Source organism: Alexandromys fortis, unplaced genomic scaffold (assembly GCF_014885135.2).
Source record: "Alexandromys fortis isolate MF-2015 unplaced genomic scaffold, M_Fortis_MF-2015_v1.1 scaffold_138, whole genome shotgun sequence".
Taxonomy (NCBI): domain Eukaryota; kingdom Metazoa; phylum Chordata; class Mammalia; order Rodentia; family Cricetidae; genus Alexandromys; species Alexandromys fortis.
The window spans coordinates 1,952,312-1,975,870 of NW_026068034.1; the positions used below are offsets into that span (position 1 = coordinate 1,952,312).

At 49.7% G+C, this 23,559-nt stretch overlaps 5 protein-coding genes and 1 long non-coding RNA gene across 11 annotated transcripts in view; 3 read left to right on the top strand and 3 right to left on the bottom strand.

Annotated features, from left to right (window-relative positions):
* The first annotated feature begins 3,316 nt into the window (after positions 1-3,316).
* Positions 3,317-6,836, top strand: Ino80b (INO80 complex subunit B). Of its 2 annotated transcripts, none has more exons than XM_050164927.1 (5): positions 3,317-3,482; positions 3,704-3,893; positions 4,057-4,175; positions 4,322-4,491; positions 6,236-6,836. In XM_050164927.1, exons 1-5 carry the CDS (start codon positions 3,374-3,376, stop codon positions 6,659-6,661), a joined length of 1,014 nt encoding a protein of 337 aa, XP_050020884.1. In that variant the 5' UTR covers positions 3,317-3,373; the 3' UTR covers positions 6,662-6,836. The 2 variants fall into 2 exon arrangements, with proteins under 2 accessions (XP_050020884.1, XP_050020883.1); XM_050164926.1 differs by having other exon boundaries at positions 3,345-3,482; positions 3,689-3,893.
* Positions 6,837-6,984: 148 nt separating this feature from the next.
* Wbp1 (WW domain binding protein 1) lies at positions 6,985-9,523 on the top strand. 2 transcript variants are annotated; one of them, XM_050164928.1, is made up of 5 exons: positions 6,985-7,391; positions 7,717-7,818; positions 8,304-8,406; positions 8,539-8,715; positions 8,875-9,523. In XM_050164928.1, exons 1-5 carry the CDS (start codon positions 7,323-7,325, stop codon positions 9,318-9,320), a joined length of 897 nt encoding a protein of 298 aa, XP_050020885.1. In that variant the 5' UTR covers positions 6,985-7,322; the 3' UTR covers positions 9,321-9,523. The 2 variants fall into 2 exon arrangements, with proteins under 2 accessions (XP_050020885.1, XP_050020886.1); XM_050164929.1 differs by lacking the exon at positions 7,717-7,818.
* Positions 9,524-9,666: 143 nt separating this feature from the next.
* Mogs (mannosyl-oligosaccharide glucosidase) lies at positions 9,667-13,099 on the bottom strand. Its single transcript, XM_050164925.1, has 4 exons — positions 12,647-13,099; positions 12,312-12,541; positions 11,728-11,924; positions 9,667-11,594 (listed from the first exon to the last, which is right to left on the bottom strand). Exons 1-4 carry the CDS (start codon positions 12,999-13,001, stop codon positions 9,863-9,865), a joined length of 2,514 nt encoding a protein of 837 aa, XP_050020882.1. The 5' UTR covers positions 13,002-13,099; the 3' UTR covers positions 9,667-9,862.
* A 5,874-nt stretch (positions 13,100-18,973) lies between these two features.
* On the bottom strand, positions 18,974-19,921 carry Mrpl53 (mitochondrial ribosomal protein L53). Its single transcript, XM_050164934.1, has 3 exons — positions 19,780-19,921; positions 19,506-19,618; positions 18,974-19,431 (listed from the first exon to the last, which is right to left on the bottom strand). Exons 1-3 carry the CDS (start codon positions 19,869-19,871, stop codon positions 19,265-19,267), a joined length of 372 nt encoding a protein of 123 aa, XP_050020891.1. The 5' UTR covers positions 19,872-19,921; the 3' UTR covers positions 18,974-19,264.
* A 684-nt stretch (positions 19,922-20,605) lies between these two features.
* LOC126515338 (uncharacterized) lies at positions 20,606-23,521 on the top strand. Its single transcript, XR_007595822.1, has 3 exons — positions 20,606-20,738; positions 21,075-21,246; positions 23,181-23,521. It is a non-coding gene; the product is annotated as an uncharacterized lncRNA (long non-coding RNA).
* Positions 20,637-23,559, bottom strand: part of Ccdc142 (coiled-coil domain containing 142) — a 7,924-nt gene continuing 5,001 nt past the window's right edge. For 2 of the 4 annotated variants that reach the window (XM_050164932.1, XM_050164933.1), the window contains exons 6-9: positions 21,802-21,916; positions 21,355-21,532; positions 21,035-21,234; positions 20,637-20,899 (exon numbers count right to left, since the gene is read on the bottom strand). In XM_050164932.1, coding sequence (XP_050020889.1) covers positions 20,637-20,899; positions 21,035-21,234; positions 21,355-21,532; positions 21,802-21,916 — 756 coding nt within the window. Of the gene's footprint in view, positions 20,900-21,034; positions 21,533-21,801; positions 21,917-23,559 lie in introns of all 4 variants that reach the window. The other 2 variants (XM_050164930.1, XM_050164931.1) reach the window with 1 other exon arrangement.

Sequence of the window (23,559 nt, forward strand, 5' to 3'; positions counted from 1 at the left end):
AAAAAAAAAAAAAAAAAAAAAAAAGAACTCCTTCAGAGCCGGCGGTGGTGGCGCACGTCTTTAATCCCAGCACTCGGGAGGCAGAGTCAGGTGAATCCCTGTGAGTTCGAGGCCAGCCTGGTCTACAAGAGCTAGTTCCAGGACAGCTAGGACTGTTACACAGGGAAACCCTGTCTTGGAACAAACAAACAAAAAACAAAAAAAAGAACTTCTTCAGAAGCTAAATTTCATCTTAGCTTATAAATTTTTACCACACTAAACAAAGCAAAGTTACAAACCAAAAATTGAAGCTAATTTTTATTTACTTCCTCCCTCCTGGACACTGGATGTAGAGAAAACAGGTCAGACAAGAGTCAGGAAGCCTCTGTTTGATGCTTGCTCTGCTGCTCCACTACGGCTCTGAACAAAGCATTTCGTCTCCCTGAGTCTCACTTTCCTTATTTATAGAATAGAAATAACAGCACCTTCCTATGGAACAGCCGTGTGTTATAGACCCCGGTATGTTCGAGAAAGGCCTCCTTGAGTTAGTCTTCTAAAATGCAGGGGTTACTCTTTTTTCCCCCCCTCGGTTTTTCTCTATGTAATCCTGGCTGTCCTGGAACTTGGAGATTCACTTGTCTCTGCCTTCCAAGTGCTGGGATTAAAAGCACGTGTCACGACCACATGTCACAGATGTTGTTCTTGCTACTACTACCCAGCCCACTACTGCTAGTGTACCCAGTAAACTAAAAACAAAATGAAAACTGGGCTGGGAATGTTGCTGGAGTGCTTGTCTAGTGCACATGGAGTACCAGACTTCCTCCCGGAACTGCAGGAAACTGGGTGTGATGGTGTGCATCTGTGATTGCAGCACTGGCAGAGGCAAGGGAATCGGAGTCCGAGGTCATCTTCAGCTATACTGCAAGTTTGACACCAGTCTGGAACATATGGGATCCTGTCTAAAAACACATATAACTAAAACCAGGTGTGGTGGTGCAAACCCTTAATCCCAGCACTAAAGAAGCAAGTCTAGCCTGGTCTATGGAGTGAGTACAGCAAAGGTTACATAGTGACAAAAAAAAAAATGAGACCCTATTTCAAAAAAAGAAAGAGGGAGAGAGAGAGAGAGAGAGAGAGAGAGAGAGAGAGAGAGAGAGAGAGAAGAAAGAAAAAGGAAGAATGAAAAGACCACCTTTTCTCCAAACACTTGGGTTGCAAGTCCATTTATTGTTGTTACTAATATTCTTTATTTTTTAATGATAGGGTCTTCTGTATCCCAGGCTGGCCTCAAACTTGCTGAGAATGACCTTGGTGAATTCCTGCTCCTTCAGCCTCCGACTCCACATGCTGGGCTTGCATTTGTGGATCACCACAATTTTATCCTGTGCTGGGAATGTCCAAGGCTCTGTGCATGTCAGGCAAGTACTCGTCCAACTGAGTTACATATCCAGCCCTACATTTATTACCTTCCAGGAACATCTTTTATTGTGGTCAATTCTACATAAAATATTTGTGTTCTTGGTTTGTTTTATAGCTTGGAAGAGCCCTATGAAGCACTCAGCAGTAGAACACTTTCTTACCATGTACAAGACTCTAAATTTAATTCCTACTACTGAAGAAGGAAAAAGCTCAGTGAACTAGGTTTTACTTTATCTTATCTTACAAACTTGTAACCAGAGGGTTCAAAGAACTTAAACAACCTTGAGCCCGAGATGTCCGGCAAATAAATGGTAGAACTTGCATTTGATAGTTGGCATCTCTGACTCCAAAGTCCATTTTCATTTAATAACTTTATCACATTGCTCTCTTGCTGAATTCCCACATAGAACTATGAATTGGCTCTTCATCACTCTCTTGAATAAATTCACCCCTTCCTGTTCACTGCTAGTACCTTGCTCACATACTCTGTTCAGATATGAAGTACATATACATAGGTGTTGTCTTCTTCCTAGTTTCAAATGTATGTAAGAAATGTATGTAAGAAAGCTTATCACAACGCCGGGTATTGGTGGCACATACCTTTAACCCCAGCACTCAGGAGGTAGAGAGACAGACGAATCTCTGAGTTCATGGCCAGCCTGGTCTACAGAGCAAGTTTAAATCTAGACAGTAAAAGATCCTTAACTGTAACCTTTAGAGACAATCAACATTAGCGACACATTGTATATTCCTCAATTTTTTTTTCTAAGTAGATACTACCTTATGATACTTTTAAAAATAAAACCAAGGAACTGGATTTGGTGGCACACACAGTCCCAGTACTCTGGAGGCAAAGGCAGGGGAATCTGAGTTTGAGGCCAGCCTGGTCTATGAAGTGAGTTCCAAGACAGTCAGGGCTACACAGAGAAACCCTGTCTCAAAGACAAACAAACAAACAATAAGCAAGTAAACAAATAAATAGAATTAAGGGCCTGGAGAGATGGCTCAGCTGTTAGCAAGATTTGCTTGCAGAGGACCTGAGGAGGCCAGAAGAGGCAGACAGTCTGAAACTGGAGTTACTGATATCAAACTGTGAGCAGTGGTATGGATACTAGGAACAAAACCAGAATCCTCTGAAACAGAGCAAGTGATCTTAGCTGATGAGTCATCTCTCCAGCCCCAGCCACATTTTTTTTTTTTAATTTGTTTTTTCGAGACAGGGTTTCTCTGTGTAACAGCTCTAGCTGTTCTGGAACTCACTCTGTAGACCTGGAACTCACAGATATCCACCTGCCTCTGCCTCCCAAGGGCTGGGATTAAAGGCGTGTACCACCACCTCCCAGTTTATTTTTAAAATTTATACGCAGGTGTATGTCTGTGTCTGCCTATGTAGGTGCCTGCATAGACAAGCAGTATCAGATTCGCTTAGAGATGTAGCAAAATAGGTTAGCTGTTTCATTAGAAGGTTGCCTCTATAGAGGGATGCAGTCTTTACAATGTAACTATTCTCCGGAATTTAAATTCTGTGTCTATTTTATTATTCCACAACTGTCCTTAGTCGAGAAACTTAGTATTTCCGACTGTATAGATACACTGTAATGGTCTTGCCCCATTTTCCCATGAGAATGCAGGAGAGAGGAGAGGGAGACAGAGAAAGGGAGAGTGAACAGCTCTGGAACCTAATATGGAGAGACCAAGTTAAGGGAAAGCTTTCTTTGTGGAGTTTCCAGATTCATAGAGGCTTAGACCTTTTGTTTTGACGGCGTTAAGTGGCCTCAAACTCGTGATCCTCTTTTTAAGGCCGGTACGCCAGGTAGGTACTTAGCAATGCCGGAACTTTTATTTGGATTGAGCCTTGTTTCTTACCGGAGTATTTTTTTAGCTGTAAACTGTGCCACGCACAAAGATGGTTGCCAGGCACCGGAAGTAGCCGGTTATTTTGCTGGATTCCGTTCTTCCGCGGGGCGGAAAAGGCATGTCGGCTTGTGTCCCGACAGTTTCCAGTCCTCTTCCTTTGCAGGACCCCATGAGCAAGCTGTGGCGGCGCGGGAGCACCTCTGGGGCTATGGAGGCCCCCGAGCCAGGTAGGTGCAGGCGGCTCAAACTTAGGTGATCTTTGAAAACGAGTCCTCCCACTCGGCGGAGCCAGGTCAACTCGCCACAGGTGGGAAGGAGCGAGGCGGTGCTGTTGTTATTATAACGCCTAATAACGTGGAAAGATTGGGATTCGGTAGACTTGTTAGGTTTTTAAGATCTTCCCCTGCCACTGTTTGATGGACACCTCTGACAGCCTCTCCTTCTTCAGGGGAAGCGCTGGAGTTGAGCCTGACAAGTCCTCACAGCCACGGAGTACACAAGAAAAAACACAAGAAGCACAAAAAGAAACACAAGAAGAAGCATCATCAGGAAGAGGAGGCCGGGCAGACACAGGCTCCTGCCAAGCCCCAGCTTAAACTTAAAATCAAGCTGGGTGGACAGGTCCTGGGCACCAAGAGGTAAGGTCAGATATTTAACTCGGGGGAAAATTCAACGTCAGGTGGGCTGGGCTTTTTGGAAAATAGAGAATGAACATCGACTTCAGGGTCCAGGTTACCGCAGGTGGCTCCAGAGTGGGACAGAGCCACTTGCTCACTTTGGAGTAGTATTCCTTCTCTGCAGTGTTCCTACCTTCACTGTGATCCCTGAGGGGCCACGATCACCTTCTCCCCTGATGGTAGTGGATAATGAAGAGGAACCTATGGAAGGAGTGCCTCTGGAGCAGTACCGAGCCTGGCTGGGTGAGAAGACCCTGGAGGTGGGGTCGCTGGGTTGGTCATTTATACCCAGCAAAAGGAAAGGGGTTGGTTCTGAGAATTTTCAATAATCCAGGATCAATTTTGCTAAATTAATGTTCTGCTTTTCATTTCCCAACTTTCCTACCCAGATGAAGACAGTAATCTGTCCCCCTCCCCACTTCGGGACCTGCCAGGGGATCTGGAGGGTCAGGAGGAAGAGGAGGAACAGAGGTGGCTAGATGCCTTGGAGAAGGGAGAGCTGGATGACAATGGAGACCTCAAGAAGGAGATCGATGAACGGCTGCTTACTGCGAGACAGGTAAGTTAGTTCAGTCTTTATTCACTCAGCAAACACAGGGGGAGAATATCAGTGGAACAGAAAAGATAAGAGGTGGATCCTCTCCTGCATGCTGAGGGATGATAAATTATTATTTTCGTTTTTGAATTGGGATCTCACTGTTTAACCCGACTGTCCTGAAACACAGAGATCTGCTTGCCTTTGCCTCCCAAGTGCTGGAATTAAAGGTGTGTGCCACCACACCCAGCTCACTGATAAATTTTACAAACTACAGAAAATAGGAATAATGAAATAGAAAGTGGCAAGGCAGAGCATTAGGGTAGTTGTAGGGAATGGCTTGTTGTTTGCTTTTTTTTTTTTACTTTTTCGAGAAAGGGTTTCTCTGTAGCTTGGGAGCCTGTCCTGGACTAGCACTTGTAGATCAGGCTGGCCTCGAACTTACTGCCTCTGCCTCCCGAGTGCTGGGATTAAAGGCACGCGCCACCACCGCCTGCTGGCTGCTTTTGTTTTAAAGATACTTCCAGGAGTTCTGCTGACCCCTGGCTGCTGCCTATGGAGGCCAGAGGTCAGCAGAACTCCTGGAAGTAGATTGACAGCCAGTGTGAGCTGCCCTATAGGTGCTGGGAACTCTGCAAGAGTAGCCAGTGCTCTTCACTGCTGAGTGGTCTTTCCAGCCCAGAATGCCTCTTTAAAGAGATGACATTTTGGGGCTGGAGAGATGGCTCAGAGGTTAAGAGCATTGCCTGCTCTTCCAAAGGTCCTGAGTTCAATTCCCAGCAACCACATGGTGGCTCCCAACCATCTGTAATGAGCTCTGGTGTCCTCTTCTGGCCTGCAGACGTATACACAGACAAAATATTGTATACATAATAAATAAATTAAAAAAAAAAAAAGATGACATTTCCAGTACCAGCAGAGTGTCTCAAGCAAAGGGGCCAGCTGACATAGGCACAGGAGGAAAATGTGGCTTAGCCACCAATCGGTCATATGTGGACAAGTGACAAGACTGACTTAAATTTTCAGTAATTATTTTGGCGATTTTTGTGGAGCGAATCTTAGCGATTTCTGGAGAAACTGCTGTGCAGGCTGTGATGGGGGCATGCCTGTAATCCCAGAACTTGAAAGGCAGAAGGATGGCTACAAATTCTGAGCCAAGCAGGAATACATCTCGAGATTCTGTCTCAATCAATCAATCAATCAATCAATCAGGAGAGGGGCATGGAATGTGGAGAACAGGAGAGAGAGTGATAGCTTAAACAAGAGGTAGTAATAAAATGAAGAAAACCCCACCAGATCCTGGATCTATTTTGGAAATAGCTACTTGTTTGGAGATGACTGGAGAAGAAAAGGAATCCAGAGTAATTCTGAGTTTTTAGTTTGAGCCTAATCCAGCAAAACTCTACACAAGGATGGCACAGGTCTGTCACTTGGGGCAGGTGGGGGATGTTTTCCTCCTTTGAAGCTGAGCGAAGGTCCGGAGCCCTGGGAGGAGCAAGTGGTATTAACAGTCTCCTCAAAATAAACTTGGTGGCACAAACCTTTAATCCCAGCCATTGGAAGGCAGAGGCAGGAGGATCTCTTGAGCTCGAGGTTGGCCTGATAATGAGTTCGAGGACAGCCAGAGCTACATAGTGAAACCGTTTCGAAAAACAAAATGGGGGGGGGGGGATATGACTCTCAAGACCCTGCCTTCCAAGTCCTCTTTCTCATCCCACGACTTGGGGACCTGACATTAGGTTCTCAGACATCCTCACTCTTTTCCCAGCGAGCCCTGCTCCAGAAGGCGCGGAGTCAGCCGTCCCCCATCCTGCCTCTACCAGTGGCTGGGGGCTGCCCTGCCCCTGCCCTCACCGAAGAGATGCTGCTGAAACGTGAGGAACGGGCACGGAAGCGACGGCTGCAGGCGGCAAGGCGGGCCGAGGAGCACAAAAATCAGACTATTGAGCGTCTCACCAAGACTGCCGCTCCTAGTGGGCGCGGAGGGCGTGGGGCAGCACGGGGCGAGAGGCGCGGAGGGCGGGCAGCTGCCCCGGCCCCTACACCCATGGTGCGCTACAGCAGTGGGGCACAGGGCTCCACTCTGTCCTTTCCTCCCGGAGTCCCCGCACCCGCGGCGGTGGTTCAGCGGCCCGCCCCGTCGGGCCCCGCTCCGCGCTGCTCCGTCCCCGGCTGCCCCCACCCGCGTCGTTAAGCCTGCTCCCGCACCGGTCAGGCTCTCTGCAGCCTGCAGTGCTATCGCATCAACCTACAGCTACGGCTGGGTGGACCTGAGGGCCCGGGGTCCCCCCTCCTGGCCACTTAAGGCCTCCCCCGTGCCACATTCCTTCTGTCTCCCTCACCCTATTAAATTTAGTGCGGTGCCTCGGCTTGTAGAGAATTGCTGGAGTGAGAAACCGGCCGACTTGGAACCTGTGCGATTCACCCAGCCAATCGGCGGCAAGTTTGTGCTCCTGCACGGCCGTTCATTGGCTGATAAGTCAAAGCTTGCCCTGTTGTCCGTACTGGCTGTTGTTGCTGTCAATCAGGTTCTCGAGTGAACCTTCCCCTCGGCTTTGTGCGAGTTCTTGTTGTCTGGGAGAGCGGCAGAGGCGCCGCTGCGGATTGGACAGCGGGAGAAACCTGTGATCCTTTCCTATTGGTCAGTGTGTCGGTGGACGATACTGATTGGTTGGACTGAGCAATCCTTGTCCTCTGGAAGAGCTCTCCCCGGATGGGAGCTCCGGCCGCGGAGTGATGGTGGCAGCGTCGGAGATGGGCCGGGCAGGGACCATGGCGGTGGCGGCAGAGGTGGTAGGGGCGGGGCAGCAGGAGGTAGAAGAGGCTGTGGTCTTCAGAGGTCTGTAGGTGGAGGCATGGCTCGGGCCAGAAGCAGGAACAGCAGCGAAGAGGCCTGGGGGGCACTCCGGTCGCCGCAACAGCAGGTATCCCAGCAGCTCTAAAAGCCTATCACGACAGCCATTTATTTCTCTTTCCCCTTTCCTGTCACTTCCTGTCCGGGGTGGGGGAGGAGCTCTCGGAGCCAAAGGTACTATGAAGTTCCTCAACGTGACCATACTACTCTTTGTCTAAACTTTGTAACGTAGACGCAGTTGACTTTACCTGCAGCCTTTAGACCCCATCCCATGGCTGCAGTGCAAGCCTGCAGTGGCTTTCCAGTTACCAGAGGCGTAGTGAGGACCCCAGGGAGGCTCTCTATCGTGCAGCAGTTATCTGTGATGTTTTTCTATGTGCCTATTGTCACAACAGAGTCCGGCAGCGTCTTCTCTTGAGGGAGCAATTTGGAGACGAGCTGGGACCCAGACTCGCGCCCTGGATGCCATCCTTTATCATCCACAGCAATCCCATCTGGTTGGGAGCACTGCTCTGGGTCTCACATTGCCCCTCCTCTACCCTAGGGAGTTTGAGACCCAGGGGTGGAAAAATCCATCTTGGGGTTGTGGGAGGCAGACCATCGGGGTGGGGGATGTTGAAAGCATTTTAGCTATGGAATTGGCCTTAGATCCCTACCCATTGTCAGATGGTGTTTGCTTCTTCCAAACCATACCTTGCCAAAAACCCCTTGGGGCCAGGCTTAGGTGAGAGAAATCTTGGGTGTAAAGAACTGAAATCACCTGCCTTGTGTACCCACACTTTATCTTCTACACTAGTTTCTGGCTATTCCAGATCTTTCATACTGACAGCCCTACGTATATTTAAACACTCCTCAGCATCCCTCTGCCATCTCCGCAAGCTATGTTGGCTCATGGGTGGGATCGTGTATGCTCATGCAGGAGGTGGGGTGGACAGGGCCTTGGGTAAATCTCCCTTAGTTCTAAGTGCCGACTTGCCTCCAGCTTCAAGAGCTATGCCCAGGAGTGAATACCCAACCCTACCTCTGTGAGAACGGCCACTGCTGCGGGGAGACTGGCTGCTGCACCTACTACTATGAACTCTGGTGTGAGTCTCCGAAGGGACCCCTCTCAGGTCCCCTGCCCGTCCTCCCTTGGGTTTCTGAATTCAGCTCCTGAGGACCCTTCTCTGGACGAAGGGCGAGGCTGGTAATCGGAGATGTGCTCTTGCCTCTCACAGGGTTCTGGCTGCTCTGGACAGTCCTCATCCTTTTTAGCTGTTGTTGCGCCTTCCGCCACCGGAGAGCTAAACTCAGGCTGCAGCAGCAGCAGCGGCAGCGTGAGATCAACTTGCTGGCTTACCATGGGGCATGCCATGGGGCTGGCCCTGTTCCTGCTGGTTCCCTGCTTGACCTTCGTGAGTGACTTGAGGCTCTTGGGTGCAGAACCAGCAGCCCCTCCCAAGCCAGGACCCTCAGCCACCCCACACTGGCACTTTTCAAAGCACTTTGCCCCACTAGGAGAGCTCACTCTTGTAGCCTGGCTTCAGTCATCCATGCTGTTCTCTCTCCTGCAGGCCTTCTCAGCACCTTCAAACCCCCAGCCTATGAGGATGTGGTTCACCACCCTGGCACACCACCACCTCCTTACACTATGGCCCCGGGCCACCCCTTGACTGCTTCCTCTGGATGCACCTGCTGTTCTTCCGCATCCAGCTGCTCTGCCCACTCGGAGGGGACAAATGTGGAAGGTGTCTCCTCCCACCAGAGTGCCCTCCCTCATCAGGAGGGTGAGCCCAGGGCAGGGTTGAGCCCAGTTCACATACTCCCTTCCTGCCGCTATCGTCACCTGACTGGTGACTCGGGTATTGAGCTCTGCCCTTGTCCTGACTCTATTGAAGGTGAGCCAGTCAAGGAGATGAGGGCTAGTCCCACCCAACCAGATCTGGAGGACCATTCCCCTTGTGCACTGTCCCCAGATTCTCCCTTGGGGCTGGCTTCCAGTTATGGGGACATCCCATAAGTAGTTTCAGGAGGGAGGCCACCAGGAGCAGCCCCGGTTTCAACTGTGGTCCTCCATGTGGACCTCTCCCCTCCTCTTCCTCCTAGAATATGCCTGAAAGGGCTGGAGCCCCGAAGAGGGCAGTACCGAGGACTGTGCTATCTTTACTCACTCCCAAAACATACACAGGAGCCTTTAATCTCATTAAAGAGATGTGAACCAGCTGCTTGTGGTTTTGGGTAGAGTAGATCTCCAATTATTGCATGCCCCCCCAACCACACTGGGGTTGAAGGAAAAAGCAGTGACCATTTATCACCTTATCTGAGGACAGCAGGTAGTCCTGAGGCTAAACTGCCAAAGGCAAGAGTTTAGTTAGGGTTTTTTCTTTTTCCAGTTTATTTAGAAAAATAGACTCTTGAGTTCACAGTCACCCCAGAACTGTATGGGGTGACAATAAGGAGACACCTGAGATGGGCTTACAAGGTCTGAGGGGACCAGAAACCTAAGACCTTGTCTCTGCATATTCCAAGCGACACAAGTGGCCTGGCTCTCCCCCAGTCCCTTCAGTACTCTTCAGCCATGACCAGTAAGACAAGGCTTGTCCATCCGTGGAAGGGGCGGCAGCCCATGCCCCGTCCGTCCTGGTCACTGTATTGTTCCCACAGAAACCCCGTAGCCTGGTATTGCCGCCATACATTGCTCACGACATTGGCACGGAGTTCATGGTAGAGCTTGGCGGCCTGAGCCTTGTGGGGACCCTCCACGTGCCCGTAGTGGTGGAGTGCCCCTAGAGCTAGGTAGTTGATGTTCAGCCACACGGCACCTCGCCAGTACGGGGGATCATGCTCAGAATTACGCTGTCTATAAAAGAGGCTGGAGGCTGAGAGGGAGCGCAACCCAAAGGGGCTCCAGAGATGGCGGCTGTCAGCTAGAATGTCCAGCAGGGGCCCCAAGCGGGGCGAGCTGGGGTCCAGCAGCTGTAGCAGGAAGGGAAAAAGAGAGACATAGCCGGGGGCATCCACATACTGCAACTTAGGTGGAGGCCTGCCTACCACCCTAACCAGCCCCTGTGGAGGCCTGGACTTGAGCTGTACTGCTTTTGTGTGGTTCCCAAAGTCAGCAAAGACTCCCAGCTCAGGAGCCCAGTGCAGCTCATCTAGGCTCCTGGGTTCTTCCAGAGAGGCAGCCAGAGGGCCCAGCTCTGCAGCAGCTTCAGCCTCCCCAAGCTGCTCTGCAAGCCGTGACAGCACCCGAGCGCCCAGTGCCACCCAGCATCGCAGGTCCAGGTGTCGCTCTGCCGTAGAAGGGTGTGATGCCCTGGGGTAGTCATCCAGGCCTGAGGGCAGCGTTTTGGGATTGAGTAGGGTAGGCAAAGCCAGGTCTCTGCCCCGCCAGCGGTAGGACAGTGGCACTGGCCCTGCCTGACTTTGATGGAGCCAAGAGAACCAAGCATGCAAGCGGGGGAAAGCCTTTCGGAGGAAGGCCAGGTCCTCAGGGTCACTACCTTCCAACATCCGTAATACCGGCAAGAGCAGGGTTGGAGGGTTAGCATGGGCTGCACGTTGCACTAGGAATTCTGGGGGTACCCGGGATCGGGCCTCATCCCCCAGTATCTGTTCCCGCCCAATCCAGCCATCAGCATTGAGCAGCCCCAGCCAGTGGCCTAGGGCCTCTCGGGTGAGGTGGGGATCCCATCGCTGAACCAGTAGTTGGTGAAAGCCTTCATCCCAAAGGAAGCCTCGTGGGAAGAATGACCGGGAAGGGACTCCAGAGAAAAGAGGGACGGGCGGAAATAGGGCAGGGTCTACTTTCTGCTCAGACCCTTCCATACCAGTGTCTGGCAACACCAAACCCTGCCCATAGAAATAGCCAATCCCACCAAGGAGGTCACTGAGGGCAACCTGCCCCAGAGCCCGCTCCTCGGGGCTCAGGCCCTTCTCCTTTAACTTGAAGGTCCTCTCAAAACGCTCCTGGAAAGCTGCAACATGGCTCTCTAGGGCCTGGGTCAGCTGGCTGCCCACCAACGGCCCACGGGCTTGGTTTCTTCCTGCCTGGGCACTGCCAGACTCAAATATGAACTCCACAGAGAAAGGGACTTTCAGTGTCACCTGCTGTATCAAGAACTGGCCGTGCCCACTAGGGCCTCTCTCCTCCCACTTCAGAGATCCAACCAAACCAAGGTAGCGCTCCGGAGAGGCCCCTGGGGGCCGGTGCTGAAACCAGCTGTTCAGGCGGCTCTTGACCACATCCGTGAGCAGTGGCAGCCCTGGGTTGGAGGACCAGAAGACATTGTAGCTTGAAGGCAAGAAGACACATAGGGATGGTTATTCAGGAAAGGAAGGTCTTGGCAGTCTCTCTGGTCACAGAAGCAAGGCTAAGTCAACATCCACACCACCCCTGTACCTCTCTGCACCCTTCCCCCATATACCTGCCATGCTTAGGGACAGTGTCTCCTGGACTGGTTGGCGGCAGAAGGGTAAAGCGGAAGTCACCAAGTTCACTGGTGTGCCCACTGATGAACTTCAACTGTCCTTTGGCTCCAATCTCTGGCAGTAGGACTTCCTGACCATCAGTTACCACGTAGAAGAACAGGGACACCAAAGGGAGGGAAGAAGTACCCGAGGCCTGGGTGACCAATGACAATAAAGCATTAGAAAAGCATTCTTTTGAGAATCAGCCTTAGCAAAGATTACAAGGAAGAGCTGTGGCAAACACCTGTCAATGCTTGAGGGTAAGTGGGTGCACTGGAGTGGGCTGAGCTGAAGGGCCTCGAACCGGGCTCCCCGGGGGAATATGACAGGTGTTTTAGGATGCTATATGGATTGTTTCACTTAATCTTGGGTTAGGTGTCAGGGTGATAACTTCTTTACAAACAAGGAAATGAAAGGTTGGAGGTGCTCAGCAAGGCTGGTGTCCAGACCACTTTAACCTCCATTTCATGAGGGCATCTGCTGCTGCAAGGGGAGGATGGGGGAAGTCTGTGCTGAGGAAAGAGGTCCCTGATGCCCTGACCTGAGGCACTACGGTCACTCTCCAGCTCCAATCCCCTCCATGCTGTCCCCCAGGCCTCTTGACGAACTCAGTAGTTAGCCTTAAAGCCCCATCGCTGATATGTTGCCGGCCGAAGGAGAGGCCATCGTGGAACTCCCAGCCATAGGGACCCACGCCGTCTCCCTGTTCACACGTGTGCCTGAGCTTAGGAGGGGTCCCCGGGGTGGAGCTCTGCTGTGCCCACATCAGTCCTGGGGAATAGAATGGCCATGTAAGTCAACAGATACTGTCCCTCTAAGCCTGCGAAGACTGTTGGATCCTCCCCACTCCTCCCCTGTCGCCTGCCCCAGAGTTACCGGTGAGCAGTGGTTTGGAGCTGCGAGTCTTCATGCCGAAATAGACGTGTGGACGGTAGGTGCCCCAGAAGAGTTCCGGGGCCACGGCGGGACTGGAGGAGTCGGGGGACAGCGCGGGCGGCGCGGGGTGCAGTGTGAGCGCACGACGCATACGGAGCCATGCCATCACCCAGCGCCCGGACAGACCGAAGGCTAGCGCCAGCACCACCACGGCCAGGGCCGCGCCGCCAGCCGAACCGCGTGCCCCGCTCGCCCCGCTTGCCCGGCCGTCCCGACGCCCAGCGCCCCGCGCCTTCTCCAGCGACCGCGCCCCCTCTGCAGCCGCGGCGCGCCGTCGCCTCTCGCTGCGGGCCATCACAGCAGATGGCCCGTACCCCGGCCGCCACCGTGCGGTCAGTCAACTGAGCCTTCTGCCCGCAGGTCGCTGAGCACCCGCGGAAGCCTCGCGGAAATCCCGCCCCGCCACGTCAGGTCCGGGACCGGAACCCGGAAGCGCTGTAGTTGGCGGGGTTCGGTACTTAGTCCCGGGCTCTGCCGGTGAAATGCGCCAGTGGGCGTGGGTTCACCGGGTAGAGAGAAAGAGAGAAGCAATACCATGCTGAGCCCATCGTTTTACTTTGTTTAAATAATGATCTTGGGCTGGAGAGATGGCCCAGCGGGTAAAGGCGCTTGCCGGCAGCTGACGACCTGAGTTAGATGCCCGAACCCACGTCGTGGAAGTAAGAGAACTGACTCCCACAAGCGCGCCTACACATCTGGCTTCCACACTTGTGCCGTAGCACGAGCGCACCTCCACACGTACACTCACAAGCACACACGAATGATTATAAAAAAGAAAAAGTACGTGTGGGGGTGAGGCTGGAGACATAGCAGTTAAGAGCACTTGCTGCTCTTGCAGAGGACATGGTATGATTCTCAGCGCCCACATAGCATTTTACAAATCGTCCAGAGGGTATGACGCCCTCCTCCAGCACTGCATGCACTGTGGTGCACAGACATAATACAGGCAAAATATTCATACACATAAAAAAATAAGTATTAAAAAACGATCATACTAAGGCTAGTTTTTTCCTCCTTGGGAGATGAGTTTCCTCCAACTTGATATGCAAAGCCAGATTGACTGAAGCAGGGTCTTGCTTTGCATATATAGCCCAGGCTGTTTCAAGCTTGATATCCTCCTTCCCCAGCCTACAGAGTGTCAGGAGCTAGGATCTAATATGCTACTTTTACATATTGTTGTCCAGTCTAATCTGGTAGCAGGAAAACGGCCTAGGAAATACAAGGAACCAGGTCCAAGACACAGAGCTGGGAAGGGGCTAGCTTCAGACCCAAGTGGCTAGCTTAAACCTGGGAATTTTAATGAATTAAGCTCTGTCATTATTCACACCCTGCACTCCCGTCTTCCTGGAGTGGACTCACGAGGAAGCCCGGGGTCAGGCAAGTAATGAAATGACTTGACTCATGAACTGACTAACTCAGTCTGTTCATTTTTAAATTTAAGAAAAAGTCTGTATTCCAGACTGGCCTGGAACTTGCCAAGTAGCCAGAGATGACCTTGAGCTTGATTCCCCCACCTCTACATCCCCAGCACATGTGCCATTACTAGTGTATGCAGTAGTGGGGATCAAAGAACTTTGTGCATGCAAGCCAAGCATTCTGCTGAGCTGCGGCTCCAGTCCCTTGCGTGCTAGGCGGGTACTTTACCATTAAGCTGTATCTTAGCCCCTCACTACCATGCTTTTCTAGATGAACTCAGGGTGAGACGCTATGAAAGGCATTTTCTTTCCTATGAGCCAAGAAATAGAATACCTGATGGAAAACATGACTTATGTCTGTCTTAAGGTTGTTCAGAGGTAGTACCTGCGCCTCAGACCGACCTATGAGCAACTTAGGGTCTCACTATGAAGCCAAGGTTTCCTGGAATTTACATAGCCAAGCCCAGCCCTTGACACTTGAGTGCTGAGACCACTAAGTTTATAGTATTTGCATGTAACCTACACTTGACTTATATCTCAAGAATTCTCTAAATAACTTATACCTAATACAATGTAAATGATATGTCAACAGCTGTATTATTTAGAGAATAATAACAAAGGGAAAACATGTACACATTCTCACAGGTGCAGTTTTTAAATTTATTACGTTTATCTTGAGGGTATGTAGGTGAGTGTGCATGTTCCACTGTGTGTGCATGCTTGTCAGAAGAGCAAGTACTCGAGGTAATTCTCGCCTTTCCCGTGTGTGTCGTGGAGATCAAACTCAGGTCATCAAGCATGGTAGTAAGTAGTTTTACTCAATGAGCCATCTATTCGACGCCTGGATGTTTAGAAATACTTGGTTACACTGTGTAAAGATGTGTCACTGTGGTTGGTTTAACAAAAAGTTAAATAGACAATAGCTAGGCAGGAAGAATAGGTGGGATTTCGGACAAAGAGGAACTGGGGACGAATTTAGGCATGCAAAGGAGCTGCAAGGAGACAGATGCAGAACAAGTCGGAGGTACAGAATGAAAGGTAAAAAGCCATGAGGCAAAATATAGATGAATATACGTGGGCTAATTTAAGTTATAAGAGCTAGTGAGACAAGCCTAAGCTAAGGTCGAGTTTTCATAATAAGTCTCTGTGTCATTATTTGGGAGTTATCTGGTTGGACAGAGAACTCCTCACAGTGGGAACCAGGAGGAATCTAGGCGCTCATGAGAAACGAGATGCTCAGGGAAGCAGAATGGACAGTACTGAGGTAAGGTAAAATCACAGGCTGGCAGGACAGAGACTCATTACACCCGGATGCAGGATTTTCACTTCAAGGTTAATGGAATCAACACCGAACCCTTAGTGGACAAACCTATTATCCTTACTCGACAACTGAGCAGGCAATGATAGATTTATGTGTCCCATGTCATAGGTACTTAAGGGCAGAGATGACACCCCAGGCAGGCTGGGTCTTTATATTATACAGTCTTCAGGGCTTGTCTTTGGTCTGTGGCCATGTCAGAGGAGCAGCGGTGACAATTAAGCTTCAGGCCTACCAGGAAGCAAGGCACTAATGGGTAAATCTCAGACAGGCAAAGCAGGAGGGCTTTGGCTCCAGATCGTTTCTTGCTACTGCTTTGCTGATGCCATTTTTCTCTGGTATCTGGCATGGTGAGAATGGGTGATGGGTGTCAGGGGATCCCCACTGCCTTTAATGTAGTGTGATTATCTCATGGAAATATCTCCTTCTACTGGGCATATTTACCGTGAATTATTATGAAGATGATTTCCTCTTGAGCTGTACTGTTTAATTGAAGCAATGATTTTATACAATAATAGAATTAGTTTAAATAGAATTTTGATGATTAAGGGTTTCTAATCAAATATAATAAGGGATTGTGATAGAGGTTCGTTGAGTGGGAAAAGTAATACAGGTAAAGGTAGAATATACTGTTGACCCTGCCCCTGGAAGAGCAGGGGCTGCAAAGGGCACAAAATAGAAACTAGAAATTGTCACCCAGCTAGGACTTAGGAGTTTCTCTTGAGGAGCCACGGAGATTGTGGCTTGGGTTAATGATCAAGGAAAATAGCTGAGCTCCAGGAGCTAGGCTACCTTGAGTTCTTTTAATCTTAATGTTGGGAGATGTGTTCACAGGTTTCAGTGTGCATCATAGCTGAAATGGAGCTTTGATATGACTTAAGGTTAGGTTAAGATGATGTTGTTCATGGCGGTGAGACAGAAAACCTTAGGGAAAAGTTTAAAGTTTAGAAAAACATATGTTTAATAGTTGAGTGAGAGACTCAATGAGGTCAGGGAACAAAAACAATGGCAGTCTGGCTATTGCTGGCTGACGTTCCTTTCTTGCTAGGATGGGTTGGTGATCAAAGGTGATTAATTCCTTGTGCCCATTTCTGCCCTCAGCTTCCTGATGATTTAATAAAAACTGTTGATGGGTGGGTATGCACCCTGAGGGCTGAGAGTAGAAATAATGGATTAGTTTTCATATATAAGTTTAGATTTGTGATTTTTAAAAGTTTTTATAAGATTACCTTTAGTGATTAAATAATAAAGTGATTGATCCTTTCTTTCTCACTGAAAAAAGCAGCAGACGGGCGATAGTGGCGCACGCCTTTAATCCCAGCACTTGGGAGGCGGAGGCAGGTGGATCTCTGTGAGTCCTGGTCTACAGAGCTAGTTCCAGGACAGGCTCCAAAGCCACAGAGAAACCCTGTCTCGAAAAACCAAAAAAAAAAAAAAAAAAAAAAAAAAAGAAAAAAAGCAGCTTGCCAGTAAAAGAATTGGCTGAGAAAAATACCTTGCTTGCTTGCTTATACTCTGCTAATCTATAACAAGCTGCTTGGACATTAATGTATTGGTTCTTAGGAATAATTTGTTTCTTACTTATAATATACAAAATGTTTAATCATATAAGGAAAATGGGAACATGTTGTTTTTTACCTATATTCATTATGATTCACTAGAAAAATAGAATGTAACCACACTGTAATTTTTATATTGCTTGAAAGATTTTGATGAGATATATAAGCTGTAAAGGAAAAATAAAGATAGAGAATAAAGAGACCCTGAAAGTGTGTTATATGTTTTCCCTCTTTCTCAAACCCCAAAGACTTAATTAAGTTTTACTCCCTCACAGAAAAGTCAACTGAGTGATTAGTTCGCTGACTCTATGGCTCCCCTTCAACTCCTGAGCTGCTGAGGGCTGGTTCTCACAGCAGCAGTCTTTCTTAAAGGAGGGTGGAGAGAGAAGCCTCTGGTACCTTAAAGGACGGTGGAGAGAGAAGCCTCTGGTACCTTAAAGGACAGTGGAGAGAGAAGCTTCTGGTACCTTAAAGGAGGGTGGAGAGAGAAGTCTCCGGTATCCTTTTAGGCAGGGAAGAGTTATAGTACTGCTGGACGGAGGGGGCTCCGCAGTTAATGTAGTTGGTAAATTACATAGCAGCCAGTTCTAAGATATCTCTGATTACCTTCACTGGGCATTAAGTTCTTCTTTGGCAGTAACTGTGGGCTATTTTTTTCTTCCCTTGTAATGCACAATAAGGAACAAGGGGGCTGGGAAGGTGGCCCAGTGATTTGAGCACTTGCTGGGAAAGCATAAGAAATTGACTTGGGATCCAATATACCTGCATAAAAGCCAGCTGGGGTAGTAACCTCAGCACTGGGGAATAAAATCCTGGGGAAGACAGGTCTACAGAGCAAGCCTGGTCTATAGAGCAAGCTCCAGGACAGCCAAGGCTGTTACGAAGAGAAATTGTGTCTCAGAGAAACAAAACAAAAAAGAAACAATGTGTACTGTAACCCAGTACTTGCAAACACAAACACACACACACATTACATTGGAGTGCCTTTATGTTATAAAATACACATGGTTATTTGCTTAAAACTAAAGTTTCCTAAAAGAATACTCATGTAGCATGAATGGCTAACTTTTTATACCATTTAATCCTCTAAAATGATTTCATGGTCACATCAATGTCTGTTGGACTATAAACTATTTCAGGTGCTCTGAAATAGTTAGCTATTATGTACCTGAAGAAGAAGATTAAGTAGCAGCAAAAAAATGATCTGGGAAAATGTCACCAGGAAGGAGAATGCCAAGTGGTACAGGAGGAGTGAGAACGGAAAGGTCTTGCTAAATAGACCAGGCTGGCCTCCTGAGTAGCTGGGATGGTCTGTGCCACCAGGTGGGGCTGACCCCACTTTAAGGAAAGAATATTGGTGGCACATGAAGGAAATTGGGAGCAGGTAACTGCAGAAGCTGGGGTTAAAACTAAACAGAAATGTAGGGCTTAAGTCCGGAGCAGTTTAAATTATGACAGAATGGGTGGTTCTGTGGTGGTTTGAAAAGAAATGGCTCCCACAGATTCATGTGGCCTTGTTGGAGGAATGTGTTATCGTTTCTTCCTGCTGCCTACAGATGAAGATAGAACTCTCAAGTCCTTCTACAGCACCATGCCTGTCTGTATGCCATCATGATTCCTACCAAGGCAATAATGGACCTCTGAAACAGTAAGCCAGCCCCAATTAAATGGTTTTCCTTTATAAGAGTTGTCATGGTCACGGTGTCTTGTCACAGCAATAGAAACCCTAACTAAGACAGACTCCTTATGAGAGTAAACAAGAACTACTAAAAACAGAGAAAACTACTAAGAGTAGAGAAAACTACCAAGAACGATGAGGCCTGAAGCCTAGTGTGGTGATGTTCATCTATAATCCCAGCACTCAGGAGTCTGAGGCAGGAGAATCCACCTTGGGCTACATACCAAGTCTCGGGTTAGCTCCTGACAAGAGCCTGTCTCGAAAACCAATCAAGCAAACAACCTGCGCAAAATAACATTCATTCGGCAATAAATATTTAATTAAACAGTACTTGGGTGACAGATGACGCCAAGTTCAAATATGGTTAAGCAGTGAGGGAAGAGACAGAAAAATTCAAATTTATCCTGACCCTCCACCAACTAATCTTACTTATCTTGCCCCCAAAGCACTGTTAAGTGTCAGGGTTCCTTGCACAGTCAGTCTGTTTCGTGACACCCATGGAGGCTTTAAAATGATTAAGCCCAGCTCTTCTTAGACAACTGTCTCTAGTTCCAAGTTAACATTCGGTAGTTGTCCTCTTCTGCAATGTCAGCGCCGGGTACCAGTAACTGAGCCCGGCTTAACTGACCCCGGCTTGTCTGTGCTGGGTGCGGATGCTGCCGCTGCGTTCCTGGCCCGAATGTGGGAGGCGAAGGCAGTGAACATCTCTTGAGCAGTGAGGTGGGCGCCGCGCATAATCAGCCGATACCCGTCCCCTGGGGAAGATGCAAACCGATGAGTCAGGGACCCGGAGTCCGCCGTCGCCCGCCCGCGTCCCAGCCAGGCCTACCGAATACCACGTCCACGCAGGGCTCGGAGCCGTCGTGCCTCACGTCGGCGATCACCGAGCAGTTGAGGTTTGTGGCACGGACCTTCTCGCTGCTCACTGCCTGGAGAAAGGTCCTGCGGTGGGAGGACCCCGTGAGCGCGCCCGGGGGCGAAGGGGCGTGCGCGAAGCAGGGAGCGCGGGGTCTGAGAGGCCTTGGAACTCGGGCAGGGGGGGTCGGGGGTGCGTGCGCAGGCGTCGGGAGCGCGGACGCCTCCCACCTCCACAGAACCCGTACCTTGTCGATTCCACGTTCTTCTCAAACGGGCAGAACTGAACTCGAACCAGCTTGACCGGCCGCAGTCCCAGCCGAGCTAAAGTCGCCGCCATGGTTACCTCTCCCCCGGAAGTAGTGCTGGGGATCGCTTTATTGGAAGGGACCGCTTCCGGCGGCCTCTGCGGGACCTGTTGCGGCTGCTCTCCCAGGCCTCTGTGGGCGGTCCGCGAATACTTCAGCCTTTAGCCTTACCCTGTGCGACACGCAGCGTAGACAGTGAATGTGCAAAAACCCCCTTTGCACGAAAACACTTCGTCTCCCGCAGCTTTGCCCGTTCAGCATCCTGCCTGCTAGATCTAGGTCAACACCATCCTAAATCCTGGCTGCTTCCGATGAGGGATTACCACAGCAGGGACTGTCCACCCCACCAGGAAGCAAGCCTCACCTGGTAATTGAACAGTTTAAATGTTGTCAAGGTCCTACAGCCTAATGACTAAAAATAGAAACAGGGAAGGCTTAAGACAAGTTCTCCACATGTAGAAATGCTTGCTCCCTCTGTTTCCCCATGAATTAATTAACTTTAGCCTTGTTGCTGGAATTCAAGAGAAAGCATATAGATTGCTTCTGTCTCTTGCGAGCCAACCCTGTAAATCTAGCTATTTCTAGCTCTTGTCTTCATTGTCACAGACTTTCAGATTTCCGGCTGTAGTTTGCCCATTACTCTGGATTCCAGGTACTATGATGATCTTGGATTCAATTCCAGACTGTGTAGTTTATATACGTGTTCTCCCAAGATCCCGGATTTAAGCCTCTCTAACACACAGTTCCTCGACTGGAGCTTAACTGCCCACGATTTGGAACTCCTGGTCCTAGGCAACCTAGGGCTCAGGGCTTGTTCCCAGGCAGGAAAGAAAGGATAGGTGCCACCGAGGGTGCGGGTGCAGCCTTAGGGCAAGCCAGGCCTGCTGGTTTCCAGCCAGGTAAGCCTCAGGACTGGGTCCTCCTCCTCCTCCTCCTAGGGTGCTTCGCAGGTGCATGTTCTGAGCTGGGGAGACTCCAGGCCGTAGAGGGGGTGCCAAGTTCTCTAGGCTGTTGAGGTTGCTGGTGGGCAGTTCAGTGGTCTGGACTTCATTACAAAAACCTGGGAAGGCAGGCATGGAAGGCAGGTTCGTGGGTGATGCTAATGCCAATGATGAGATGGGGGTGTGGACTCTTAAAGCAGTGATGGAGGGACTTGGGAAAACCTGGGATTGGGGAGGGGTAATGAACGACTTACAGCAACAGGAAGGTCTTCTGTGGCCTGGATTCTTGGGCAGGGGCTGCTGCAGTAGACACAGCAGGGCCCCATCTAGCCGCTGGAAGATGCTGAGTGAGAACAGAGTCTGGCGAAGCTCCCAGGACAGGCCCCACTGCTCCTCTTCCAGAACCGCCCTGACCACTCCGAAGTCTTGTTTGAGCTGCAGCGCCCCCTGCAGACTAGATGTCCAGGTACAATGTGGCCACCTGACACGCGCGCCTCCCCAGACTGCTCTGCCCCGTGTTCTCCATTTTCCCTGTTGACATTCTCCCTCTGCCACGACCATCTTTCCTTCCCACCTGAACCGGATCCCATGGGTGAGGATGTGGTCAAGCCAGGCACCCAGTACGGCTGTCAGTGCCTGGCTGAGGGCGGGGACTTGGGCTTCGGGTGGCAATCCCTGCAGTCCTTGCAACACAGGCTCCAGCACAGTGCAGACCACCATCCCTGCATACTCACTAGGAGCACTGGGATGTTCTGGAGGGAGAGAAGAGTAAGGACAGATTGTGACACTCTAGAAATCCAGTGGGCACCAGAGGGAAGGGCACAAAGGTAAGGACAAGGATGGTGACAGTGTGTTGAGTCACCATTCACGCTGGGAACCCTTGGAAGGAGAAGGTGGACCTGAGGAGTTACCAAGACAGTGGGCTGGGGTTTCTGTGTGTCTCGGTAGGGCTTGCTAGCCTAGCATGTGTGAAGTCCTGGGTTTCTTCCCCAGCACTACAGAGAAAAAAGAGAAAAATTACCAGGGCACAGTCGAAGCCTCCAGTATCGACCCCTTGGCATGTGGATCTTGAAGCCCTGTGTGGCTTGTTTATGGCATTCTTGGAAAAAGAGACTCAGCGACTCTTCGGGCAGGAGCTGTATAGGGGGAGGAAATAGGAAGAGCCTGTGGGTTACACTGATGAGATGGTGCTTCTCCCTTCTGAGGGCTTAGTGTGGGGTCTGTAAAACCCCGAATCCATGCATCACTGTGGGAGCCTGGGCATTTTCTAAGGAGAAATGTTGCAACTTTAACTGAAGTTTCCATGAGGTCTGGACCCAAACTGGGCACAATATGTAGGATTACCAGTTGTTAGTAGTCAGAGGCACATGACAAGTCAGGCATGTTGGGTTATAGACCTGTGTGGAATATTCCTTCACACTGTGTGAATATATGCCACTGTGATTGTTTTAATAAAGGAGCTTTCTGGCCTATAGCTAGACAGAATGAGGTTAGGCAGGAAAACCAGACTAAGAGACTGCTGGGATGAAGGAAGAGGAGTCTTAGGAATCGCCAGCCCGACTCGGAAGAAGCAACATAAAAAGCACACAGATGAGGTAAGTGGGCCTAGGGGAAGCACACAGATAAACAGAAATGGGTTAATTTAAGTTATAAGAGCTGGTTAAAAACAAGTCTAAGCTATCAGCCAAGCATTCAAAATTAAAAAGTCTCCGTGTGGTTATTTGGGAACTGACTGGTGTGGGGAGGGGGCATAAAGGTCTACCTACATGCCTGTACTCCCAGCATTTGGGAAGTGGAAGCAGGAGCATCAGCAATTCATGACCAACCTCAGCTACATAACAAGCTTGGGGCCAGTCTGGACACAGTCTCAAGAAATAAAAACAAGGGCTGGAGAGATGGCTCACTGGTTAAGAGCATTGCCTGCTCTTCCAAAAGTCCTGAGTTCAATTCCCAACAACCATATGGTGGCTGGCTCACAACCATCTGTAATGAGATCTGGTGCCCTCTTCTGGCGTTCAGGCATACACACAGAACATTGTATACATAATAAATAAATAAATATTTTAAAAAAGATAAAAACAAAAGCCAAGTTGGCTTATGACCTGTCAGAAGCATACAGTAGACACAGGTGGGTCTGTGTGCTCTGGTCAAGCCAGGCAGGGACTGAGGCAAAGGGGGAAATGAAAATGATCTGGCTACATCCAAAAAGGAAGGCAGTGGATGCAGACCAGGGTCCATGGCAGTGATTCTGGCATTCAGGCGCCTTTGAAATCTCCTTTTCATTAAGTATTCTTTGCCATCTGCAAAGTAAATAATAAAAGGGGACCATCGCAGCAGGCTGTCTTTGTGAAAGGGAGAAGACAGCGATAACCAGGGGCTTTGTTTTGCTGCTTATCTCAGGGAGAAGAATGTGAAAAATGGGGCATTTGGCAGAAGTTGTCAAAATGCAAGCTGAGCACAGTGGCATATACTATAACTCCAGGTCGGGAAGCTGAAGCCGAAGAATCGCAAGTTCCATGAGGCCAGTTCGAGTGTACTCTTTCATAAAACAAGAAGGGGAGAGGGGGAAAGAAAGAAGAAAAGAGAACAAAGAAAGATATGGCTGTGTGATCCCAAGAAGCTAAAAGGAGGAAAGGCAGCCATTGGGTTCCTGGCACATCTGACTTGTTTAAGCCTAAACTCTTCCCTTCTCCAACATGGCGTTTTCTCCTCCCCCCATCTTCACAGGGTCTTATTGTCTTTTTGTTGTTGTTGTTGTGTTTTTTTTTTTTTTTTTTTG